The sequence below is a fragment of the Manis javanica genome, chromosome 13, assembly GCF_040802235.1.
Source record: "Manis javanica isolate MJ-LG chromosome 13, MJ_LKY, whole genome shotgun sequence".
Taxonomy (NCBI): domain Eukaryota; kingdom Metazoa; phylum Chordata; class Mammalia; order Pholidota; family Manidae; genus Manis; species Manis javanica.
This window is the reverse complement of record NC_133168.1, coordinates 61,080,652-61,103,216: the sequence shown is the minus strand read 5'-3', so window position 1 is coordinate 61,103,216 and position 22,565 is coordinate 61,080,652. Positions and strand designations below refer to the sequence as shown.

The window sequence follows — 22,565 nt, the reverse complement described above, 5'->3', positions numbered from 1 at the left end:
CTTTCAGCTCTAGGAAGGTAAGCTTGGGAATTTGTCACAAAAGATAATGAACGTTGTTGCTCTGTTCATTCCTGTCTTTTCTTGTCTAGGCTGTCCTTTATGGTTATTCCTTTTCACTCACTGAAGGGACCATGGCTGGAACAGTGGCAGAAATGGGGCAATGCTGAAGGATCTTGGGGAGACCCTGAGTCCAGGGCTCTGTGGCAACTATCCTTATGTGAATCAACTAACAGTCCCCAGACAACTTCACAGTACTTATTCCAGTATCCTGGACCAATGTTTTCCATTTCTTTTCCCATAGGGCAGGGGGCACAAAAGAATACTCTTCAAGGCTAGCAAAGGGCCTGGCAGAATCCCAGCTCCACTCTGTCCCCATGCCCACATCCTTGTCTCAGGGCCCCTCACCTGTCATTTCTCTACATCAAAGGGATAAACCTCTTAGTGGTGGGGAATGCTCAGCACTTCCCGACTGGGTTATGACACCTGCTGTCTCAGTGGAGGACAAAGAATGAAAATTGTTGGTGATGTGGACAGTAATTAAGAGACAAGGCCAAAGGCTGATAAATGGGCAAAAATAATGAGTTGAGAAGCTGGCTTGCTAGAAAATGGCCAGAAATCTGTGAGAGAAGGCGCCCCTGGAGAGGCTGCGGGTTGCGCTCAACCCAGGAGAAGGGGGTCCAGCGAGGGAGGTGAACAGCCACCTCCACTTAATACAGGATCCATGCCAGGGCCTTCCCCGAGTTATTTTCCCTGTATTCATTCGCCTTTGAAATGTAATGGTGGATCCATACAAAAGTATATATACATATCCCAGGTTATTTTTAAGCAGTTAGACTTTCATGTTCAAATAAAGTGTGAGAAAGCTCACAGTAGGTAAAATAGTTTCCACTGCCGGGTGCGCATGCAAGAAGGAGAGATACGCCTTTGCCTGAAGTGTGGGATTGATAGCTTTTCCCTTTCCTGCTTGAAAGAGTAACTTTTTAAAACCTTTTGCTACACTGCAGGTAAAAAAAAAATTTTTTTTAGGGAAGTGAGCAGCTTTTCCCCATTTGCAGGGCTTACATCCACATCCCTGCACAGCTGAATTGGGAAGAGGCTTTATGCTCGGGTCCTCCTGCAGGGGAACAGTCTTTTCTCCTAGTCGTAGTCTTAATTGATGTTAAAATAATAGAACGCTCTATGCCCCAAATAGCTCTCCTTTTAAATTAGATTTTGTAGCAAAAAGTTAACTTAGGGAATGGCCTGGGCAAAAATTAAACAGCTCCAAAACTTTAAAGGGCATCTGTCCAGGGCATAAGCCTAAAGGAACCTGGCTAGGGGTGCAGTCCCGCCCCCTGGGAGATGTTGCCTCATGGATGGCAACCCTAGAGTTTCCTGTGTCTATTATTTGAATTTCTTCCCTGTTCTCTGGGACTCTTTGCCCCAGCCAACAAGGATGGAGGCACACAGGTGTCTGAGGTCAGGAATGTCAGATCCTTGTCCTCTGTGTGCAGAAATCTTAAGCCCAATCACGAGACGGGAGCGGTCCTGGAGAAGAGGCCGTCGGGCGTCAGTGGTAGCTGTCGTGAGCCCATGGAGAGCCTCTGAGCCGGAGAAGGGGAGAAACCTGGAGACAGATCGAGAGAGGTTCCCACACGGGGGGCCGTGCAGCCTGCTCCCCAGGTGGAGCTAGTCACTGGCGGGGTAGCGGAGGATCGAGCATTGTCATGGAATGTGGAGATCGCTCAAGTGGAGGCAGCCCATGCCTTGATTTGGTCTGAAATTTAGTCATAATGCAGGGTATTTGTTTCCCTTTCTAATGGGAATTGTGGAAATAGAATTTATAAGGATCTCTGTATTCATAGGGCACAAACCACACAAATGACACAGCACATGTGTGTGAAGTTGCACATTTTATTAATTCGGACTACTACTACTAAATCCATTTGACTATGTTTGAGAGAAAAGTAAATTTTCTTCGTACTCTCTCCATTGAAAACCGTATCACAAAAGCAAACAGTATGGGTCAAAAAAAAAAGGCAAGAAAAAAGCAGCATACAATTAATGAATATTTGTTACTTCCCTGAATTTCTTGTCTGTGTGGTATTTGTCAGTTTTGTAAAATTAGTGATTTGTTGCAAGGAGGTGTTTGTGTTTGTACCTAATTTTTAGTGTGTAATTTTGTATTGCGTTCTTTTCTTAATGAGGCCTCCTTGTTTCATCTGCTATCCCACAAAACTATTTGCTCCTGATTCAGTTACAGGAAAAAAAGAAAAAAAAAGAATGGCAACCTTTGCCCATTGAATTCATGTCTCAAAAATATGCTCACGAATTAAAAAAACACTCAAAATTGCACTCACTATACAAAATAAATATGGGTTTGTTGTTAGTAAAAATAATACTAATTTTTTTTTCTTATTTTACTAAATGCAGTTTCCCTCAGTGAAATTAGCTGTTCTTTCTAGGAGGTGGTGTGGTGTGGAGAAAGAGATGTTGTCTAGCGGCAAATAGGAAACCAGCTACATCCTTGCAGTGCCCAGCAGTGGGCCCTTGAGGATATACCACTGGTCTTCCCTGAGCTGAAGTTCTGCCCTCCGTTCTGGGATGATAACACTCACACCTTTGTGAACCAGTCCACTACCAGGGACAGGCCTCTCTCTACTTCACAAGACACTGTCACCTAGGGTCCTCTGCCAGACACAAAATGCCTTCATGACTGAGTATTTGATTTTGTCAAATGGTTTTCCTGTGTCTGTTTAGATTATCACCACAGTTTTCTCTTCTAATCAGCTAATATAGTGAATTGATTGATTTTTATAATGTTAAACAAACTTTGTATTATTGGGATAAATCCCACTTGTTCATGGTGCATTAACTTTTTTATATATTGCTGGCTTCAACTTTTAATGATTTGTTAGGGATTTTTGTGTTTATGACCTTGAGGGATATGGTCTGTAGGTTTCTTTTCTGTGTGGTGTATTTAGTTTTGATATTAGCAGGAAAGCCCCTAGGGTGTGTGTGGGCTCCAGGCAAATAATTTTTGCAGGCTTTTGCCTATATAAATAATTTGATTAAAAATATATTATAAAAACTGTGGGCCTTGTGAAGTATAGTGAAGATTTAGAATAAATTGGTAGAAAAGAGGTATTTATGTATTTGTTTATTGTTTAATTAGTGCACAAAAAGTTTCTTTGTAGTATCCATCTTTTCCTATTTAGGACCAGAAACCATTTCTTACAGTTCCTTACCATCATGTGTGTGGTTTATTTCTGGTTTATTTCCTATCTTCCATCTAGAGAAAATGAAGCAACACTCTTATTACTCATAAAGCCAGAAACTGTTCGCATTGGAACAACAGAGATTTTCCCTCTGCAATTCTCTCCTACCATTTACTTAATGCTGATTACGTTACTCATGATGCCACATCACCCATCTGCCACCCATGATCATTGGCTTCCAATGAGATGCAGAAAAGGTTGTTCATATGTTTTGTTGATGATGACCACGAATATAAGTCTTGCCCAAAGTGTGCAGGGACACGTGAATGACATTCTGTTTTCTGGTCATGTTAAATTTGCTGTTTGAAATTTTATAGCATAAATATAGAAGTCTTTAGGCTATAATCAGTGCATTTCTAGAAGATGACCTTTCTCAATGTTGACCACACTTCTGCATTCTACACACTACCACTAGCAGGGAGAAGATGTGAGGGGGTTCTGGGTAGAGCAAGAAAGGCTGTTCTAGTTCTCCAAGGAATGTCCCGCCTCATCTGGCGTGACTTAAAACCATCCTAGGGTAGGGTGAGCACAGCAGAGGCAAGAGGGAACATCAGTTAGAGGTGTAATGGGTGTTGCAAAGCAACGATCTCAAAAGTCCCAAAAGAGATCAGCACAACCACTTCCAAAGGACTGCCTGACACATCCATGGAGCCTGCAGAAGGGGTTGGGTGATCAGCCTGGATGTTGGACGTGGAGGTATATGGGGTAAAGCATTTTTGCCACCACAGAGATCTTCAGGGGCCGTGATCATGGGCAGCACTTCAGTCAGAATGTAGGTGGATAAGACTCAAAGCACAGGTCCAAATATATGACTAAAACCCAGGGGTTGACAGTGACCTCTTAGTATCAAAGGAACCTAAACTTGCTGTGTCTGACATAAATAAATATTGCTCAAAATCAGCATGTAAGTAGCACTCTGGAGGCCCATTCTGCCATGATCCCACAAAAGCAATATTGTGCAGGCAAGAGGGAGAAATTTGCTTTCCAGGCCTCCTTCCTGGAACTGGAACCTTGCATGGGGTTCCATAGGTATGAATCCCTGAACAAATCGGGGCATATGACAGTTCTGGGTGAGGATTACCAGGTCACAGAAAGGAGATAATGGGAACAGGACCCATGAGGGTCCCAGTCCAAGCTTAAGGCACTCTACCCAGAAGGCATTGCGAGCCTCAGCTGATCCCAGGCAGCAGAGGGAGACTTAGAAAATCTTGGAGAAGCCACTTTTTTTTCTTAGAAAAAACTATGGAGCTTCCTGAAGCACAGAGGCCCTGCTTGCTTGGGTCTAAGGGCAGTACTGGGTATCAGATGATACTGGCTTCATAGAATGAGTTGGGAATGTTCCTCCCTCCTCTATAGTCAACAAGCTTTCATGAAGGATTGGTGCTATTCCTTCTTTTGATGTTTTTTTCCCCCAGATTTTTTCAAGATATAATTGGCATGTAACATTGTGTTAAAGGTATAAAACATGATGATTTGCTGTATGTATGGATTGTGAAATGTTTAGCACTAGTTAACATCCATCACCTACCATAGTTACAATATTTTTTTCTTATAATAAGAACTTTAAAGATCTACTCTCTTAGCAACTTTCAAATTTACAGTAGGGTATTGTTAACTATAGTCTCCATGCTGTACATTACATCCCCAGGACTTATGTATCTTATAACTGGAACTTTGTTCCTTGACCCCCTTCACCCATTAGCCCCACCCTGACCCCCTGTCTCTGGTAAATACTTTGTAAGCATCTTCCTCAAAGTGGGACTTGATATTATTTCTTCTTTAAATGTAAAATATTTATAGAATTTAACAATGAAGCTATCTAGAACTGGAGTTATCTTTGTGAGAATTAAATTAGAAATTAAATTTATTATATTTATGTAGGATATTCAGGTTTTCTATTTTGTCTTGAGTCCATTTTGGTAATTTTTCCTTTTCAAGAAATTTGTCTGTTTTATCAAGTTAAATTATTGGCATAAACTTGTTCATAGTATTCTTTTATAACCCTTTTAGAAATGCTTGTAGCATTTTTAGTGTAGTATAGGATTCCTCCTCTTTTGTTTCTGACATTGGCAAATATTTGTTCTCTTTTTTCTCTTGATCAGTTTAGCTAGAAGTTTATCAATTTTATTGATATTTTCAAAGTACCAGCTTTTGGTTTCACTGATTTTCTCTATTCATTTTTTGTTTCATTCGTTTCTGATTTTATCCTTATTACCTCCTTTTGTCTTTGACTTCAGTTTTTTTTCCCCCTACCTCTTAAGGTAGAAGCTTAGAGCATTGATTTTAGACTTTTTTTTTGCTAAAATAAGTATCTATAGCTATATATTTCCTTGTAGGTATTATTTTAGTTGCAACACACAAATTTTGATATGTTGAAGTTTTAAGTTTCACTTAGTTCAATTTAATCCTGGTGTAGCTGAAGAAAATATTTAGTATAATTTAAATTCTTTTAAATATTTAAGACATTTCATGACTCACCTTAAATATTTGAGACTTATATACGAGATTCTTATAGTGAGAATTAATGTATGTCCATGTGCACTTGAAAAGAATGTATATTCTGAAATTGTTAGGTGGAATGGTCCCAAATGTCAATTAGGTTAGGTGGCTGATAGTGTTAAATTCCTATATCTTACTGATATCTTGCCTAATTCTTCCATCAATTACTGAGAGACGACTACTGAAATATCCAATTACAATGATGAATGTTTCTATTTCTCTTTCAAAACTATTAGCTTTTTCCTTACATGTTTGAAACACTATCGTTAGTTACTTGCACATTTATAATTGCTATGTCTTTTTGATTAATTAGCTCTTTTATCACTTTAACATGCTCTTCTTTATTCCTGATAACATTCTTTCTTGTGAAGTTGATTTTGTCTGTTATAAGTATAGCTACTCCAGCTTTCTAATGACCAGTGGTGCATGGTATATACTTCCAATCCTTTTACTTTTACCCTCTATCTTTATTTTTAAAATGAATTTCTTATAGGCAGAATATGGTTTGGTCTTGCTTTTTTAACTCAGCTAGAAGATTCTGTCCTCTACTGAAGTATTTAGATCATGTACATTTAATATAATTATTGAATGGTTGGGTTTAAATCTAAAATCTTTTAATTTATTTTCTGTATGTCCCAACTATTTTATGCTTTCTCCTTTTCCTTGCTTTCCACTAGATTCATTTCTGTAAACTTTATTGACAAATAATTCATGTATAATAAACTGCATTCTCTTAAAGTGTATAATTTGATGAGTTTTGATAGTTGTATACACATGTGAAATCACCACCACAGTCAAATACAAAACACTTTAACAATTGGACATGTATGGTATTCCATTTTATCTCCACTATTGGTTTATTAGCTATAGCTGTATCTCCCTTTTTTTAGTACTTGCCTTAGGGTTTACGAATTGCATCTTTAACTTATGACAGTTTACCTTAAAAATATACCAATTTGTGAATTATGGAAGAAACAACAAAATTTCCTCCCATTCTTTGTGCTGTACGTTTTCATAGATTTTACTCCTGCATCTATTTTAAACATCACAATATATCATTTTGTTCTGCTTTAAACATGCATTATATTTTTAAGGAGATTATAATATGAGAAAATTGACTTATTTTACCTGCAAATTTCAATCTTTAACATCCTCCATTCTGTGTGGAGATCCAAGTCCCCATCTGATATCGTTTGGTTCTGCTTATACAGCGCAGATGTAGTGCTGATGGCAGATTCCCTCCACTTTTGTTTGTCTGACAAAAAAATCTTTATTTTCTCTTAATTTTTGAAATTTATTTTTCTGGGTATGTAACTCTAGGTTTATGATTACTTTCTTTCAGCACTTTAAACATATCATTCCATTTACTTGGGCTTGTAAAGTGTTTGGGCTTCCAAGAAGACTTCTATGGGTCTTTGTTTCTCTCTATTTAATGTGTCTTTTTTCTATGGATACATTTAACATTTTTCATTGTCACTTCTTTTCGGTAATATGTTATTATTTCTTTTGATGTTATTTTTCTTTATTTTTATCCTGCATGGAATTTGTTGAGGTTAGATTTGTGGTTTTATAGTTTTTAACAGATTTGAACATTTTTCTGCCTTCCTCCCTGTTTCTCTTCTTTTTATTTTAATAGTACTCCAATTGTTTATGAATTGTTCCACAGGTCACTAAGGCTGTGTTCATTTTTATTTCAGCATTTTATTCTCTGCTTCAGTTGGGTTGTTTCTGTTACAATGTCTTCACATTCACTGATCATTTTTCCCCTGCAGTCTCTAATCTTCTGTTAATCCCACTCAATGTATTTCTCATATCTAAAAGTTTTGTTTTCATTTTTTATATCTTCCATTTGTCTCCCAGTCATGTTAATTTTCCCTCTGCTTTCTTGACATGTGGAGTATATTTAGAATGTTTTAATGTCCTTGTCTGTTAATTTAATCTCTTTATCAATTTTTAGTCTGTTTCTATGGACTGACTTTTCCCATGGTTTGGGTCAAATTCTCCTGCATCTTGGCATGTCTGGAAATTCTGACTAGATGCCAGGTGTGATAAATCTTGTCTTGAGTACTGGATTTTTTGGGTTTCCTTGAAGAACGCTGTGCTTTGTTCTATTAGCCATTTAAGTTTCTGAGGATCAGTTTAATAACTTTGAAGATTCTTTTAAGATTTAAAGGGTGGGTCTTGAAAAACCTTCAGTAAGAACTGTGAATAGTACCTGACCCCCTAAGTGCCCTGTCTGTTCAATGAGGCCTCTTCACTCTGACTAGTAGGAACATGAATTATTTTTGGTCTTGTGGGACCTCTTGAATTTATTTTGCTTATAGCTCCTCAGTAGTTGTTCTTTTCCTCAAATTGCAGAACTTCACACTATTTGTGTGGGGATTGCTATCTAGCCGAAGACTGGAGGGGATTCCATGCAGACTTCTGTAGCTCTTTATCTGCATGGCTTCTTCTGTTCCACAGATTCTAGTCACCCCTGCCTCCTTGAATTCTGGTTTCCTTAACTCAGTGGGGCTGCAGAGCTTGGTTTAGAATTTCCCTCCCCGTGCAATGGACTGGAAATGGCCTCCAGGCAGAAAGCCAAGGTGATCATAGGGCACACATGTTTTCCTTTTTATTTATTTTTTTATCCCTTTCTTCAGGGATCATAGTCTTAAGAAGCTCTATTGACCAATGTCTGAAAATAGGTGTTTTTATTATATTTTACCAATAATTATTAGTTTACAGCTGTGGGGGAGATAACTCCAGACCCTCTTGCTTTCTCATGGCAAAAAGCAGAAATTCCCTAGACACATATACTTTCTTTCAACTTTGCCCTAATATTCCATGTTGACTTTAGAATAAATGTTGCAGATTGCTAGAATCTCTTACAAATGCAAAATCTTTATTCTTGGACTTCCTCCCCTCATCCTTACTATCTTTAGTTTTCAGAATCTTTTATACTAGAGTTTTAATTAGACTCTCGAAATCCATGTAGGGTCCTCCTGGATTATAAAAACTAGTGTCAGGGAAGTACATTTTTCTGATAATATTCCTTTCTCTTAAAAAAAAAAAAAAGCAGTTCCTGTGTGGTGACCTCCAATAAGTTCTTCACAATGGTATAAAGGGCATATCAAAGTGTGGGCAAAGGGTCTGTTTGTGTTTATACAGAGGATCAAAGCCTAATTTGGCTACCCAGAAAATGAACTAAGATATGATATGAAGAAATTCCAACATCAACATTCTCTGGAAGAGTCATTCCAGAAGATGATCATCAAAAAACTTCAACAAAGATCCTGGCACTGTTGCAGTTGTAGCTGCATTCATCCCACTGGTTCCTGGACTTGCCATTGGAATGAAGAAGGAGATATCTAAGCTGGCCTGTGCATACAGTAAAACAACAAATTTGACTGGATCTATACCGTCGGAACTCAACCAAGAATTAGGAGAAGTGCAAGTTGCAGTGCTCCAAAATCTTGCAACTACAGACTATCTATTGTTAAAAGAGCATATGGGATGTGAACAGTTCCCAGGAATGGGTTGTTTTAATTTGTCTGATTTTTCTCAAACTATTCAAATTCAGTTAGACAATATCCATCGTATTATAGATAAGTTTTCACAAATGCCTAGGGTGCCTAACTGGTTTTCTTGGTTTCACTGGAGATGGCTGGTAATTGTAGGTCTGCTTTGGTTATGCAACTGTATTCCTATTATGTTAATGTGTGTGTATGCAATTTAATTAGTAGTTTAAAACCTATACATGCTTAAGTTACTCTACAAGAAGATACATCAAAGAAATAATCAATCTTCCCATGTTTTCTTCCATCTGCTACTTCTATAGCTTTTCTTCTTCCTTCCTAATTACAACCCTTAAGTAGAATTCGTGCCTCATCTCAAATTTACCGAGTAACATAATTCTTCCAAGTGGTAAAGATACCTCAAGACAATTGCTGGGCATAAAAGCCACAGGGCATAAATCTGCAAAGAAGTATAAAGCTAACCTTTTCAAACAATATTGCTTCTCTCTCACTTACCAACTTTACATTTCCCTGTATGGCCCCGGAAGGTGACTGGTTAGCCAGAGACAGGTAAGATTCCTCAAGGGAGGAACAACCTAAGACAGGCACAGTCGCAGGGGGGCCATCAGGTGAGAAATTGGGGATCAACAGAGGTAAGGCTTAGGACCTCACCCCCCCCCTGTTTTGAGAGAAATCTTCTGCATCCATGGATGTTTTGTTGCCCTTGTCTAGCTTGGATTAATACTTAGTCTATAGGCACACACCTGATCATCTACGTTTGGTCTCTTACAACACTAAACTATGTTTTCTACCTTTATCTTGCATCTACCTACCACTTCAGCATTTTGTTAAAAAAATAATAATAATAATAATAAGGGAGAAATGTGGGATTCACATATAAATCAAGTATAAAAATCAAACAAATATTCATATTTGACCTGATTGTTTACAGTTCATAATGCGTGATCAAAACCAAAAGTTTCTGTGATGACTGCCCTTGTACTGTTCACCATGTAAGAACTTATTCACTATGTAAGAATTTGTTCACTATGTAAGAACTTGTTCGTTGTGCTTCAGAAGATTGGAGACTGATGAGAATTAGGCTTGGGGTGGATTAATGATTGTGCATTGAGTCCCCTATACAGAATTTGATTGTTGTTAACGACCATTTGATCAATAAATATGAGAGATGCCCTCTCAAAAAAAAAAAAAACTAGTGCCAGGATTATACTCTCAAACTGAGCTGACTTAAACAGAAGTTTCACTACTTAGAGACACAATGTTATTGGGAATGTCTTTGAAAAACCATTTTGTGATATAAAAATTCTAAAATTATTGATGACCAAAAACAAAATCTCTGATTTGAAAAGATATATACACTGCTATGCTTATTGCTACATTATTTACAATAGCTCCGATATAGAAGCAAGCTGCCTATCAATAGATGAATGGATAAAGATGTGGTACCTACACATAATGGAATATTATTCAGGCATAGAAAAGAAATCCTGCCATTTGCAACAACATGGATGGATCTAGAGGGTATTATGCTCACTGAAATAAGCCAGGCAGAGAAATCAAATACAATAGGATTTCATTTATTTGTGGATTATACAAAGCAAAACAGTATGAACAAAACAGCAGTAGACTTACAGACACCGGAAGTGACTCGTAGTTCCCAAGGGGGTGGCCCTGGGATGGTTTGGTAGGGAGTGTGAAGGAGATAAAGGGGTAGAGAAATTCTCAATCGTAATATAAGTTGGTCACGAGTAGTAGTACAGTATGGAGACTACGGTCAGTGATTGTGTAACACCTTTCTGTGTTGACAGATAGTGACCTCACTGGGGTTAGGGGGTGAGGATTTAATGATAGTGGTAACCATTGAACCACTGTGTTGGATATTTGAAACCAATATAATATTGTATATCAATAATACTTCAATAAAAAAATAATTTAAAAATGCATAAAAAAAGAAAATGTGGGTTTCTGCTTGAATTTTCATAAAAAGTATACATCAGTAAGTAGAGGGGTGAATTAAGTCAATGTGGGTAGAGAAATACACAAAGACTTTTCACGGAATACCTTTTTATATTGTTTTGATTTTTGAATCACCTGAATATATAACTGATTCAAAAATTTTAAAATGACAAAGGCTGTGAGTGGGAGCAGATGAATCCCCACTTAAATAAAATTCAAAAACAAAAAAAACACAAAATTAATGATGACCATAATGAAAATTTATACAGAGAGAAGCAGTGATGAGGAGGTGATGAGGGACATTTGTGCTTCTCTGCAACTGCTAGCTGGAGTCCATGGTTCATGATAAAACTTACCAAGTATCTTACCTTTTAAACTCAGAGAAATGGCTTCTTGATGCTAGTCCTAACCCTGTGAGGTTTGCTAACAGAAGGCATCCAGCAGAACCAGTTTCTTACACCCCACTCCTTGGTCTTTATGGACTAGATGAAACAGAGGGGGCAAGGATATGAGACCTTTGAAGGGAGGTTCATAAGATATGAAAAATCTTTTCCCTCCCCTTCCCGTGCTGGAGAGCCTGGGAGGAAGGGAGCTGGGAAGTTTCTGTTTGTTGCACCCTCTTCTGTTGAAATCTGTGTTTCCCAAACTCCCTCCACCCCTGGTAAGAGCAGAGGGCGTGGGGTAGGGTTGTGAGTCATTGAGCGTAAAGAGCATTTGGCGCTGTTGGTGATGGAGCTGAAGAGAGAGTGCCCCTGGGCAACCTGTGTTCCCACCCTGATCAGTGCATGCCACGGAGGGTAGCTGGGCTTGCCAGAAGTAGAGACTTCAGGATGGATTGCTTGTCGCCTTGATAATATGGAGGAGGAAGGCAGGGGAACTGTGCAAGGGTGGGCCCTCATGGCACTCCCTAAAGAGCTAATAATTTCATCCCCAAACACCAGAGCCAACACTTGATTCCAGCCCCTTGGTGCTGGACTGCAGTGGAGAGGGGCCTCGCCAGCTTTGATGTCATTTGCTATGTAAGCATTGGTCATTTCCCCTCTTCCCCAGGCACAGGGTGAGAGAGAGGGAGAGGGAGAGGGAGTTTTGACAGTTTGGGTTTCAAAAATCACAGGATTAAATATTAAACCTGAATGAAATGAAGAAAGATGTCTGGCCTATGCCAGATATAGGACTGAGGGCCCAGAACATTGAGTGCTACTTAAAAATACATGGATTTCATTCTTGCACATATCTATGTTAAGACTCTTCTATTAAATTTATCAATATTCTTGTGCATGTATGTAAAACCAGAGATAGCATCAAAAAAAGCTTTTATATTGTATTTGATTTTAGATGCTTTAAAATTTCCTTGGGAGAATTTTACCACATGGATGGATTTGATGGAGGCTTGAAATTGTTTTGTTTTCAATGCAGCTTGGACATAAGATGCCTACCTTTCTTTCTGGGAAAATCTCTCTGTAACAAGTATAGGCATTTGTTAGTACTCCAAAATTTTTTGAATTGTACTTGAAATTAGGGCCATCTGTCTCAAACATTTTCCTTGATTAATTGATGAGTAGGTATGGAAGTGTCCCAAAGTCTTTGAATGTTTTTGTGGGGACTTCTTCAGTGATCCTTAGCACTTCCATTTCAATGACTCAGGTGAGTGTGAATGACTTTGACCTGTTTATCAGCACTGGATAATTGGTTTGGCTTAGTGAAGGACCACAGGGTTGGTCATGCAATTATTAGAAAGTCACAAATATGAGTTTTAGATATTACCATGTAGCTAATTACTCTGTATGTGTGTGTTTTAGCATACTATAAGAATAGCCCACATAAATATGTAAAAATGTTAAAAATGATGATATGTATTAGTTTCCTATTGCTGTTGTGAACAAAAATGACCACAAACTTGGTTGCTTAAATCTCAAATTTATTGCCTAACAATTCTGGAGGTCAGAAGTCCTCAAATCAAGGGATCAGTGGGTAGGCTTCCTTCTGAGGCTGTAGTAGATGATGTCCTTGCCTTTTCAAGCTTCTAGAGGCCACCTCCAATCCTTGGCTCATGGCCCCTTCCTTCCATCATTCCAACTTCTGTACCATGGTCCCATTTCTCCCTCTCACCGTGACTTCTTGCCTCCGTCTTAAAAGGGCCCTTATAAAATTACACTGGGTACACTGGATAATCCAGGGCAACCCCTGCATCTCAAAATCCTTGAATTAATCACATCTTAAACCCCTTTGCCACAAAAGGTAACCCATTCAACGGTTCTAGTAATTCAGATACAGATGTCCTTGGGGGCTGTTACACCACATCATATTAACTAAAAAAGCAAGAAATAGTAAGATCTCAGGGACTTCTAAAATGCTGACCTCCAATAGTTCATTTCTGATCCTGACTTCCTATCTATTGCCCTCATTTCCTTGATACATCTGTTTTCCCACTTTATTGAGCCTACCAATCTCTGAACAGTTTTATTGTGTCCCAGTGTTGGTCCTCTGTATTTCTTTCTTCCTCTGTTTCTTTTAGACCCATGTGTCATCCTTCCAACCACTCTTGCCAGTACCCTTGACTCTCACCTGCTTGTGGTACCTACTCTTCTAAACTAACCTTTCAACTTCTTTACTCTGCCTGGCTGTTGAGGTCATGGAGGAAACGTCAAAATGGTCCTTGCTATCAGCATGGTAAATTCATGATCACCAACCCTCTTCCAGGCCTTCAGTGTAGGCTAGGAGGGTGTCTATGTTTTCAGTCTATGGCCCTCTTCTCAGGGTTTATGACAAACTCCACCCTACCCTCTGTTCCTTCACTCTCTCCAGGCAATTCTTTGAGAGAAAAAATTTACCATCATCAAAGCCATCAAAAAGAAGTCCATGAACTTGGTCTTTTCTCCTGTAAATTACCTCCAAGGGCATGTGTCTCTTTCTCCTTCATTCCTGTGACGGTGGGATAGGTGTTCCCTTCTAAGTCTAACTCAGAATAGTCACAAACCAAGATACTCATATTTGATTTGTATGTCCCTCAGAGCCTGTGTTCTGTAGGTGTAAGTTCTGTTTTGAAGCAGTATTCAGTAATTGCTATCACTATTACATTACCGTACTAATGCCGGTAATGCCTCAATTCTCTGGATTCTAGATTCTGTCCCTGCAATTTCACTGAAATAGCCCTTGATCTACACAGAAAAATCTAAAGTCAGGTTCATCATCAAACCCCAGCCCTGCTTATTTCTCTTCCAGGTTTCTTATTTAAGGAAGTGTTGCTATCATCATCTTGATCACATCTTAGATGGCTTTCTCTCAGTGATTTCATAGCGTATCAGCTACCAGACCTGTAGTCGCAATTTCCTAATACATACATACATATATATATAATACTCCACTTCCTCTTGTGCAATATATTAAATATTTAACTTCCTAATATAATATACATAAATATATGTACATAAAGGTATACACATATGCATCTATTTACATATAATAAATACATACTTTTTCAGTATCTCTATTATAGGGTTTATGTTTTATGACATTTTCTTTTTATCTTTTTTTTTACATTTCATTATTTAATCTATGTGAAGTTGTATGTCTGTTTGTTGTGTATGTGTGTTTAAGGGAGGAATCCAGCTTTTTCTTTTTTACCCAATAGCTATTCACCTGTTGCAATGCAGTCAATCATATATATGCCCTTACTGATTTGAAATGCTGTCTTTATTATTTACTAAATTTATACATGTACTAGGGCCTGTTGCTGGGTTTGTTTTCTATTTTTTTGACTTCCCTCTCTATTCTTGAGCCGTACCACATTTTTAATGATTGCATTTTTATAATTTTATAACAGCACAAATATGCTTTAATTACTTGTCTTCTTCAAGATTTTTAGTTATTTTTACTTCTTTATTCTTCAGTTAAATTAGAAAAATAAGTTGGCACATTTTGAATGGAGTAATATATTATAAATTATGTGGAAGAAGAAATGACATCGTTAAGAATGGAGTCCTCTTTTTCAGAATTTAGTATATCTTTCCATTTTATTTGTCTTTTAAAAAGGTCTCTAAGGAGAAAAACATGCATTGCTTTGTTATGAAAAATATGATTTTATTACAGTATTAGATTTATGTTGCCAGCCTTTTATTTAATAGGTGAAAGTTCTGTGGAGAAGCGGAAGTTTCTAAACCAAAGGGAGAAATTGCTGGTAATTTTTTCTCACCACACTGCAGTAGGTAGAATCATCCCAGTAGATTCTGCTTCAAGGCAAGTAGAGTTTCTGTGATGGGTTAATGGGTGCATCAGCCTCACCAGGGCAGGGTGGGCCTGTCCATTCTACGCATCTGGAGAGACAGGCCTGGGCATTCTGCAGGAAGTGTGGCCAGGGCTCCCAAAGCAAAAATGATGCAGCAGGAGAAAGCCCCAGATCTGATCACATAATTATATTTCAAATATAGCAGCATTGCATGAATCCAAACTGCTGCAATGTAAGTGAATTGAATCAACTTTATATCTACAGCCCAAGTGTCAACTTCTTTGGGTATCAGTTTGGTGGCTAAAGTAGGAAATCATTATTTGCTGAAGGGGAAGGGTACTCATAGGGTCCCAGGGGAATTGTCCCAGAAAATCTTTAACAATATTCTATGCCTTGAGATTTTTTCTTCTGAGGGTCATCTGGTGAAACGATTTCCTTTTAAATGGTAGCTTTGCTCCTTACCTTCTTTTTCTTGCATTTAATTTTCTTTTCCTTTAATAGTTTCAGGTTTATAGTTACATAAACCTTTTTCATTACAGATGAAAATATACCTTCTTTGATGTTAGACTTAATGTTCCTAAACACCTCAGAAAAATAATAACACTGTTGTGGACATCTTTATCTTATTTCTGACCTTGAAAGGGAAGTGCCTTTGATGTTTGAGATGACTATTCCTTTTCAAGATATGGGGCATTGTTATATTACTAATGGTATTATCAGAAAGAGATGTTAAAATTTCTCAGAAGCCTGAGTGCAACTATGGAAAGAATCATGACGTGTTCTTTTGTCATGGCTTCTTACCAAGGTTTCACTTTCTGCAGTTGCCCAAGGTCAACCAAGGTCTAGAAGCAGATGATCCTCTTCTGCTGTGTTGTCAGAAGGTGAATAGTGACCTAACAGTATGTCACAGTGCCTACGTCATTCACCTCACTTCCTCTCATCAGGTAGGTATTTTATCATCTTATGTCATCTTGGGAGGAATGGGTACAGGACAGTAAGATGTTTGGAGAGAGAGAGAGAGACCACATTCACATGACTTTAGTACAGGATATTATGATAATTATTACATTGTATTTTTATTGTTGCTAATCTCTTAGTGTGCCTCATTTACATATTAAAAGTTACTGTACGTATATATATATATATGTATAGGAAAAAACAGTATATGTAGGGTTCAGTACTATGCATGGTTTTAGGCATCTCCTGGGGGTTTTGGAATATATCCCCTGCACATAAGGGGAGGCTATTGTACTGAGATAATGTTTTTAATAAAAATCCCAGTATTAAGCCATCCTTGAATTTTTGGGATAAACCTTATCTAGTTTTGAAAAATTATGTACATAATTTTAATTTACATTGCTAATATTTTAGCAAGTGAATTTTTTTGCTATGTTGGCTTTGTTTTGAATGTTATATTAACTCTGAAAAATAATTTGAAAAGTGCTTCCTTATTTTGTAATCTTGGAACAATTTAAATACATGAGAATTTTTATTTGAAAATTTTCAAGAACTAGCTCATAAAACTCTCTGGCTAAAACTCCTTTTTTAAAGGTAGTGATTTGAATGTTAAAACAATGTCTTTCATGAATACCAGTCTATTACAGCTTTCTTATTCTTATTGAATCAATTTTTCCTTGAAAATAGCATATTTCATTGGGTTCTAAGAATTTGTTGTCCTAGAGCTATAAAAAATGTTTTTTAATTAAAAATTAGCTTCACATCTGTACTTATATGCCAAATATTTTTTTTTCCCTTCTTACTTATTAGAAGTTTGTATATTTTAATGCTATTTCTATAGATGAGATAATATATTTATTACTTAATTATGAATTTATTATTTTCCTGCTGCCTTCATTTCTGCTCTTATTTTTATTAGCTCCTTCCTTACATTTCTCTATGATTTATTTTTTACATGTTTTTTTACAGCATATTCTGCATTAGTACTATTTAAAGAAAATTACGATTAAAGGCTTTGTAAATTAGCTTTTTATAAAAAAAGTATTCTGTTTGGACTTATCAAAAAGATATACATTTTAAAACCAGAAAATTATAAGTATCTGGTTCCACTTTCAACAGGTGGTGTAAACAAAATAAGGAGACACCATTGTTGTTAGGGTTTTGAGATGCACCAGACAGACATCAGATTAGGAGTTGTTTGGTCTTTATTAAAATTGTAGTTTGCATCTAGGAAAAGTTTCACAAGATTAAACCATGGGATACATACACACTGAGGATTTTAACAAAATTGACGTGATTATTACTAACATTGCCTGTTTGGGGCAACTGTATGACGTTATCGCACTAGGGAACATCCATCACGTTCTCTCTGGACTTAAACACTGTGGCCCAGGTTCATTACTCCAGCCAGGTGTAGGACTAAAGACACAAACGCTGTGCTCTACGTCTTCCTTTTTGGTTTTCATGTATTTCTCAACAAGAAGCACAGTAGAATTTTATTCCTCCTTGATTAAATGGAATCACAATTGCAAAGATTAAAATTCAATGACTGATTTAGTTTTAAGAAGGGGCAAAATGATGTTATTATCAATGATGAATTTGGAAAGAATTCTTTAAAACACAATGAGGGGAAGTTATTTTGGAAACAACTGTATTCTATTTTACATATATTTCTGTATAAAAGGTGTCCCCCTCTGAGGAGGGAGGTGGAAACAGATTCTACTGCTTTCTTGAAAGCTTCCTCTCGTGCACTGCCAATGCCCAGGGGTAACACATCTTCTGTGGTAGCTCAATCCAGCTTTTGCATTTCGATTTAGGTCTCATTCCAATTTAGGCTTCTCTTTCTCTTCTTCCATGCCTAGAAATACAGGCAATAACTTTATTTCAACATCAGATTCAACTGTGAGCAAGTTTGCCAAAGCTGCTCAAAAAACCCCTCTCTTCTCCCCACACCTCCCTTCACCCCCTCCTGCACCCACCCCTTTTCTCCTAGCTAAGAAGGAAAGTCATTTACAGCCTTCTCCAGAAAGTTCCTTCGTGGCTTCTCTCTCCACCCTTTCCTCCCAATAAGCACACAACATCTCTGGGATGCACCCAGCTCTTAACAGTTCCTGGGAGTGTGGGCCCAAGTTAGTTCTGACTCGCTGAGTTTGCACAGAAACCCCAACCAGATTGCTTTGTAACCAGCTTTTAGCAATAGGAGATGTGCAGCTCATGAGTTTCAAACAGACCTCATTTATTTTTATTTTAGTTCTGTGTTTTCCCAAGGCAAGGGCTCAGGATTTGCGAAAGTCAAGATTTTTTTTTTAAGTTCATAGAGCGTTTTAGCCATAAGAACTGTTTATTTCCATAAAGTCAAGTTCTCCCTTTATTTAATCCAATCCTGGTAGAACTATGTTTTTCTTCCTGAGAGACTCATGTGTACCAGATGGGTAAGACCTTTGCCTGTTGTCTGTAGTGAAGAGTTAGTTAATGATGTTTCATTTTCCTGGAGATGAAAATGTTCAAGTCATTCTTATGAGTTAAAGTTAAATCTGGCAAATTCTCCCCATTTATTTTTCCTTTGCTTCTAGCTAAACAGTTTTTCTTCTAATACAAAATTCTGAGACTTTTTGCTGAACAATAGAGCCCCAAATATTGCTTTGTATGTATTTGTTTGCAAGCTCTCTGAGGGTAGAGCCCATAACTGTTTTCTTTTTTCTGGATTATATCTATTAGCACCTAACACAGTGTCTGTCTCATAGTAGGAGCTCAGTTAATCTTTATTGAATCAACTAATAAATAATGAACACAGGGCCTCAGAAGGCCTCAGAAGGCTGGACTAGTGGGAAAGCAATGGAATAGGAACTGCACAATATACAACATTACAAAGCCTGAGTCTAGACGGTCATCTTGATAGGGCTTATGTCAGGAAGGACCCCCTCCTCCTGCTTCTCAGCTTTTAGTCCCAGCGGGGTCACAGTGGTGTTGGAGGAATGTGGGTAACATGCTCCAAACAGGTGTCCTTAGACAGTCTTTAAGGTTGGGTTTTCATGACTAAGGAACTGGCAGAGCTCTGTAGCACTTTTTCCAAAGTACTTCTCAGAAATCATATTAGGGAAAACTTCACACTGAGGAGTCAGGAGATCTGAAGGGAGGAGGACTAGGGGTAAGGGGGAGAAGGCCAGGAGATGCCTTAGTTGTTGGGTAACCAAGGCAAAGACAGAAAAACACAGCACATATTCCGCTCAAACAACACGCATGACTTGGGTGCCAGCTTCAGCCCATGTTCCCTCTCCTGTGAAGTGTCAGGAGCTAAGAACGACCTGCTTTTCTTTTTAAAGTCGATTTCCTCCTAAGTGTTCTCCTGCAGACGGGCTGACTGGGGCAGCAATAGCGGAATCTTCAAAAGTGGGGGTGGAGACCAGGGGGTGGTTCATCGACCCAGACAGGGAAAACAGCTCCCCACCTACTTTAGTTTGGCAGCTTTGAGGTAGAGGGAAAGAATTAGACAGCTGTAAATAACATTTGGAAGAAGCAGAGGTATAATTTCCACAAAAACAGCAGAAAGAAACCTGTCACAAAGTTGAGGCAGGATGTGCTTTTGGGAACACAGAGGAAGAGCTGATTGATCCAGAGAGAGCCAGTCACACGTGGGTCCCCCCCAGCCAGAGAGGGGCTCGGCTGGAGGGCGCGCTGGGACACTGCGGGCCTGGGTGGGTGGGGATGGGGAGGAAAGGCGGGGCTTCCGTCACGTGGGCCTGGCTCCACGCTCCCTTCTCCTCTCCTGCCCGCTGCCTCTGCTCTCACCCTGACTTTTCACTTTTGGATACTTTCTTTTCTGGTTGCATAGAGTTTGATTTTAATAAGCCCGGTCACTTCAGGGAGACACTCTGGAATTGAGATACATTCTTAGCTTAAGTACAGAAATATTTGAGCTGTTATAGGTTGACTTGTGTCCCGTCTCTGCAAATTCATGTTGAAGTCCTGAACCCCCGAGTCCCAGAGTCTGAGAGAAGGCCAAGGGTACGGCCAGACAACCATTTGCTAAAGAAACAAGACATGTGACTCTTGGATCTGATTAACCGAATCAGTGGAAGCCAGGAAAGAACTGTGAGCGTCTGATGACTTGGACCCCCATGAATTGCACAGGAAGCCAGCAAGGTTTCTGAGAATCTTGTACCAGCAGAAACACTGCAACCTGGACCCAAAGGGACAGAGACATGAACCTCCTTGCTTTCACAGAGTGGGCCTGCCGCCCAGGGACAAGGGGCAGAGCCACACCCCCTCCAGTGCGTCCTGAGGATACAGCATTCAGCCGAAGAGGATTATTCTCAAACCTTTAAATCTAACTGCATTTGCCCTGCTAGCTTTCAGACTTGGTTGAGAACTGGGACACCATTTTCCCTGTGATTTCTCCCCTTTGGAAAGGGAATGTATGCTCGATACCCGTAGCAGACCTTGCAAACCAATACATCACAAGGTCAGCTTGAGTTGCTTCCTTTTAAAAAGAGCAAATGTTTAAATATTAATTTAGCCAATCTTATGGTCTTTTTGTTCACAGCCCATATCAGGTTGGTCTATTTTATTATGTTGTAAGCTAGGTCCATGGTGTTCTGCAAGCAGGTAACTTTCTGTCTGGTTTCAAAGGCTCACAACTGGAGAGCAATTTTGCTTCAGGATAAATCATACCCCGAGTCTTACCCACCTAAATCTAACGTGATTTAGATGATAGTTAAGATGAGATTTTGCACTTTTAAGAGTAGATACTGGGACGACTTTGGGGCTGTTGAGAATGTATTTTGCATGAATGAAGGATATGACATTTGAGGAGGCAGAAGGCAGAGTATTGTGGGCAGTATTGTGTCTCCCCAAAGCCCAGGACCTCAGAATGTGATTGTATTTGGAGACGGGGTCTTTACTAAGTTAAACTGAACTTCATCAGCATAGGTCCTAATCAAACATGAGTGATGTCTTTATAAAAAGGAGAAATTTGGAGACAAACTCATGTATAGGGGAGAATGGTGTGGGAACATGTAAACAGCCATGGACAAGCGGAAGAAAGAGGCCTGGAAACAGATCCCTCCCCTCACAGTCCTCCGAAGGAGCCAATCCTGCCAAGACCTGGATTTTGGGCTGCTGGGCTCCAGAACTGTGAGACGTTATATTTCTATGGCTTAAGCCACCCAGCGGGTGGTACCCGTAGCAGACCTTGCAAACCAATACATCACAAGGTCAGCTTGAGTTGCTTCCTTTTAAAAAGAGCAAATGTTTAAATATTAATTTAGCCAATCTTATGGTCTTTTTGTTCACAGCCCATATCAGGTTGGTCTATTTTATTATGTTGTAAGCTAGGTCCATGGTTCTGCGTGAAGCTTCTAAGTTCTCATGTGTCTTGTTTTCCAAGGGTGACATTTTAATATTTTCCTAGAAGTCACAGTGGATTGAACATGAGCCCAAAGGTGTGTGTTGGCTCTGCAATCACCTATTTTGCTGGGTCACTTAAGATTTCTGGGCCTCAGCTGCCTCTTAGTAAAAGGAAAGGCTGGGCTTAGATGATTTCTAATTTCCTTTTTGGTTGTAAGATTCTGGAAGAATGTCATTTTATCTTGAGGTTGAAGCCAACACAGTATGACCAAGTGTGGGAAACTGAGCCATTAAAAATCATATGGATACAAGGAAGGGAGCTCAAATGTGGTACTCCTGCTTCTGAACAATTGTATCTGGGGTGCAGTAAATGTACTTAGGACTATAATACTATGCTTGACTATATTCATTTCATTCTAACACACACATGCACACATGCACTCATATACATAGCATGCATTGCTTTTAATCAGCAGTTTCAAATTCAAGTACAGAACTAGGCACCTAACATGATAGAGCAAAGTGGCCAGGTGGCAACGAGGGACAAAGAAAGTGAACCATCAAAAGGGGGCAAGCAATCCTCAGTTCCAATCCATTGTTGTCAGAAGAGAACAGGAGGCTTGATGCTAGATCTTAAACGATTTAGTCAGCTGAAAAATCTGGCCTGTGTGTGAAGTGTCCCATTTTTTAACTGTTGGTTCAAACCAAAAATCTCACTATTTAGGCCTAACAAAACTTTTTTGGCAGGTAAAATACGGCAGAGGCTATCAGTTTGGAATCCCTCTCATAGATGAATATGTTCACTTG

General features: G+C 38.8%; 1 protein-coding gene across 8 annotated transcripts in view; it reads right to left on the bottom strand.

Moving 5' to 3' along the window:
- Nucleotides 1–17,599: 17,599 nt before the first annotated feature.
- AIG1 (androgen induced 1) overlaps nt 17,600–22,565 on the bottom strand; it is a 237,581-nt gene continuing 232,615 nt past the window's right edge. For all 8 annotated transcript variants that reach the window (XM_073219686.1, XM_037022084.2, XM_037022082.2 and 5 more), the window contains one exon: nt 17,600–18,270. In XM_073219686.1, coding sequence (XP_073075787.1) covers nt 18,233–18,270 — 38 coding nt within the window. In that variant the 3' untranslated portion in view covers nt 17,600–18,232. The remainder of the gene's footprint in view (nt 18,271–22,565) is intronic.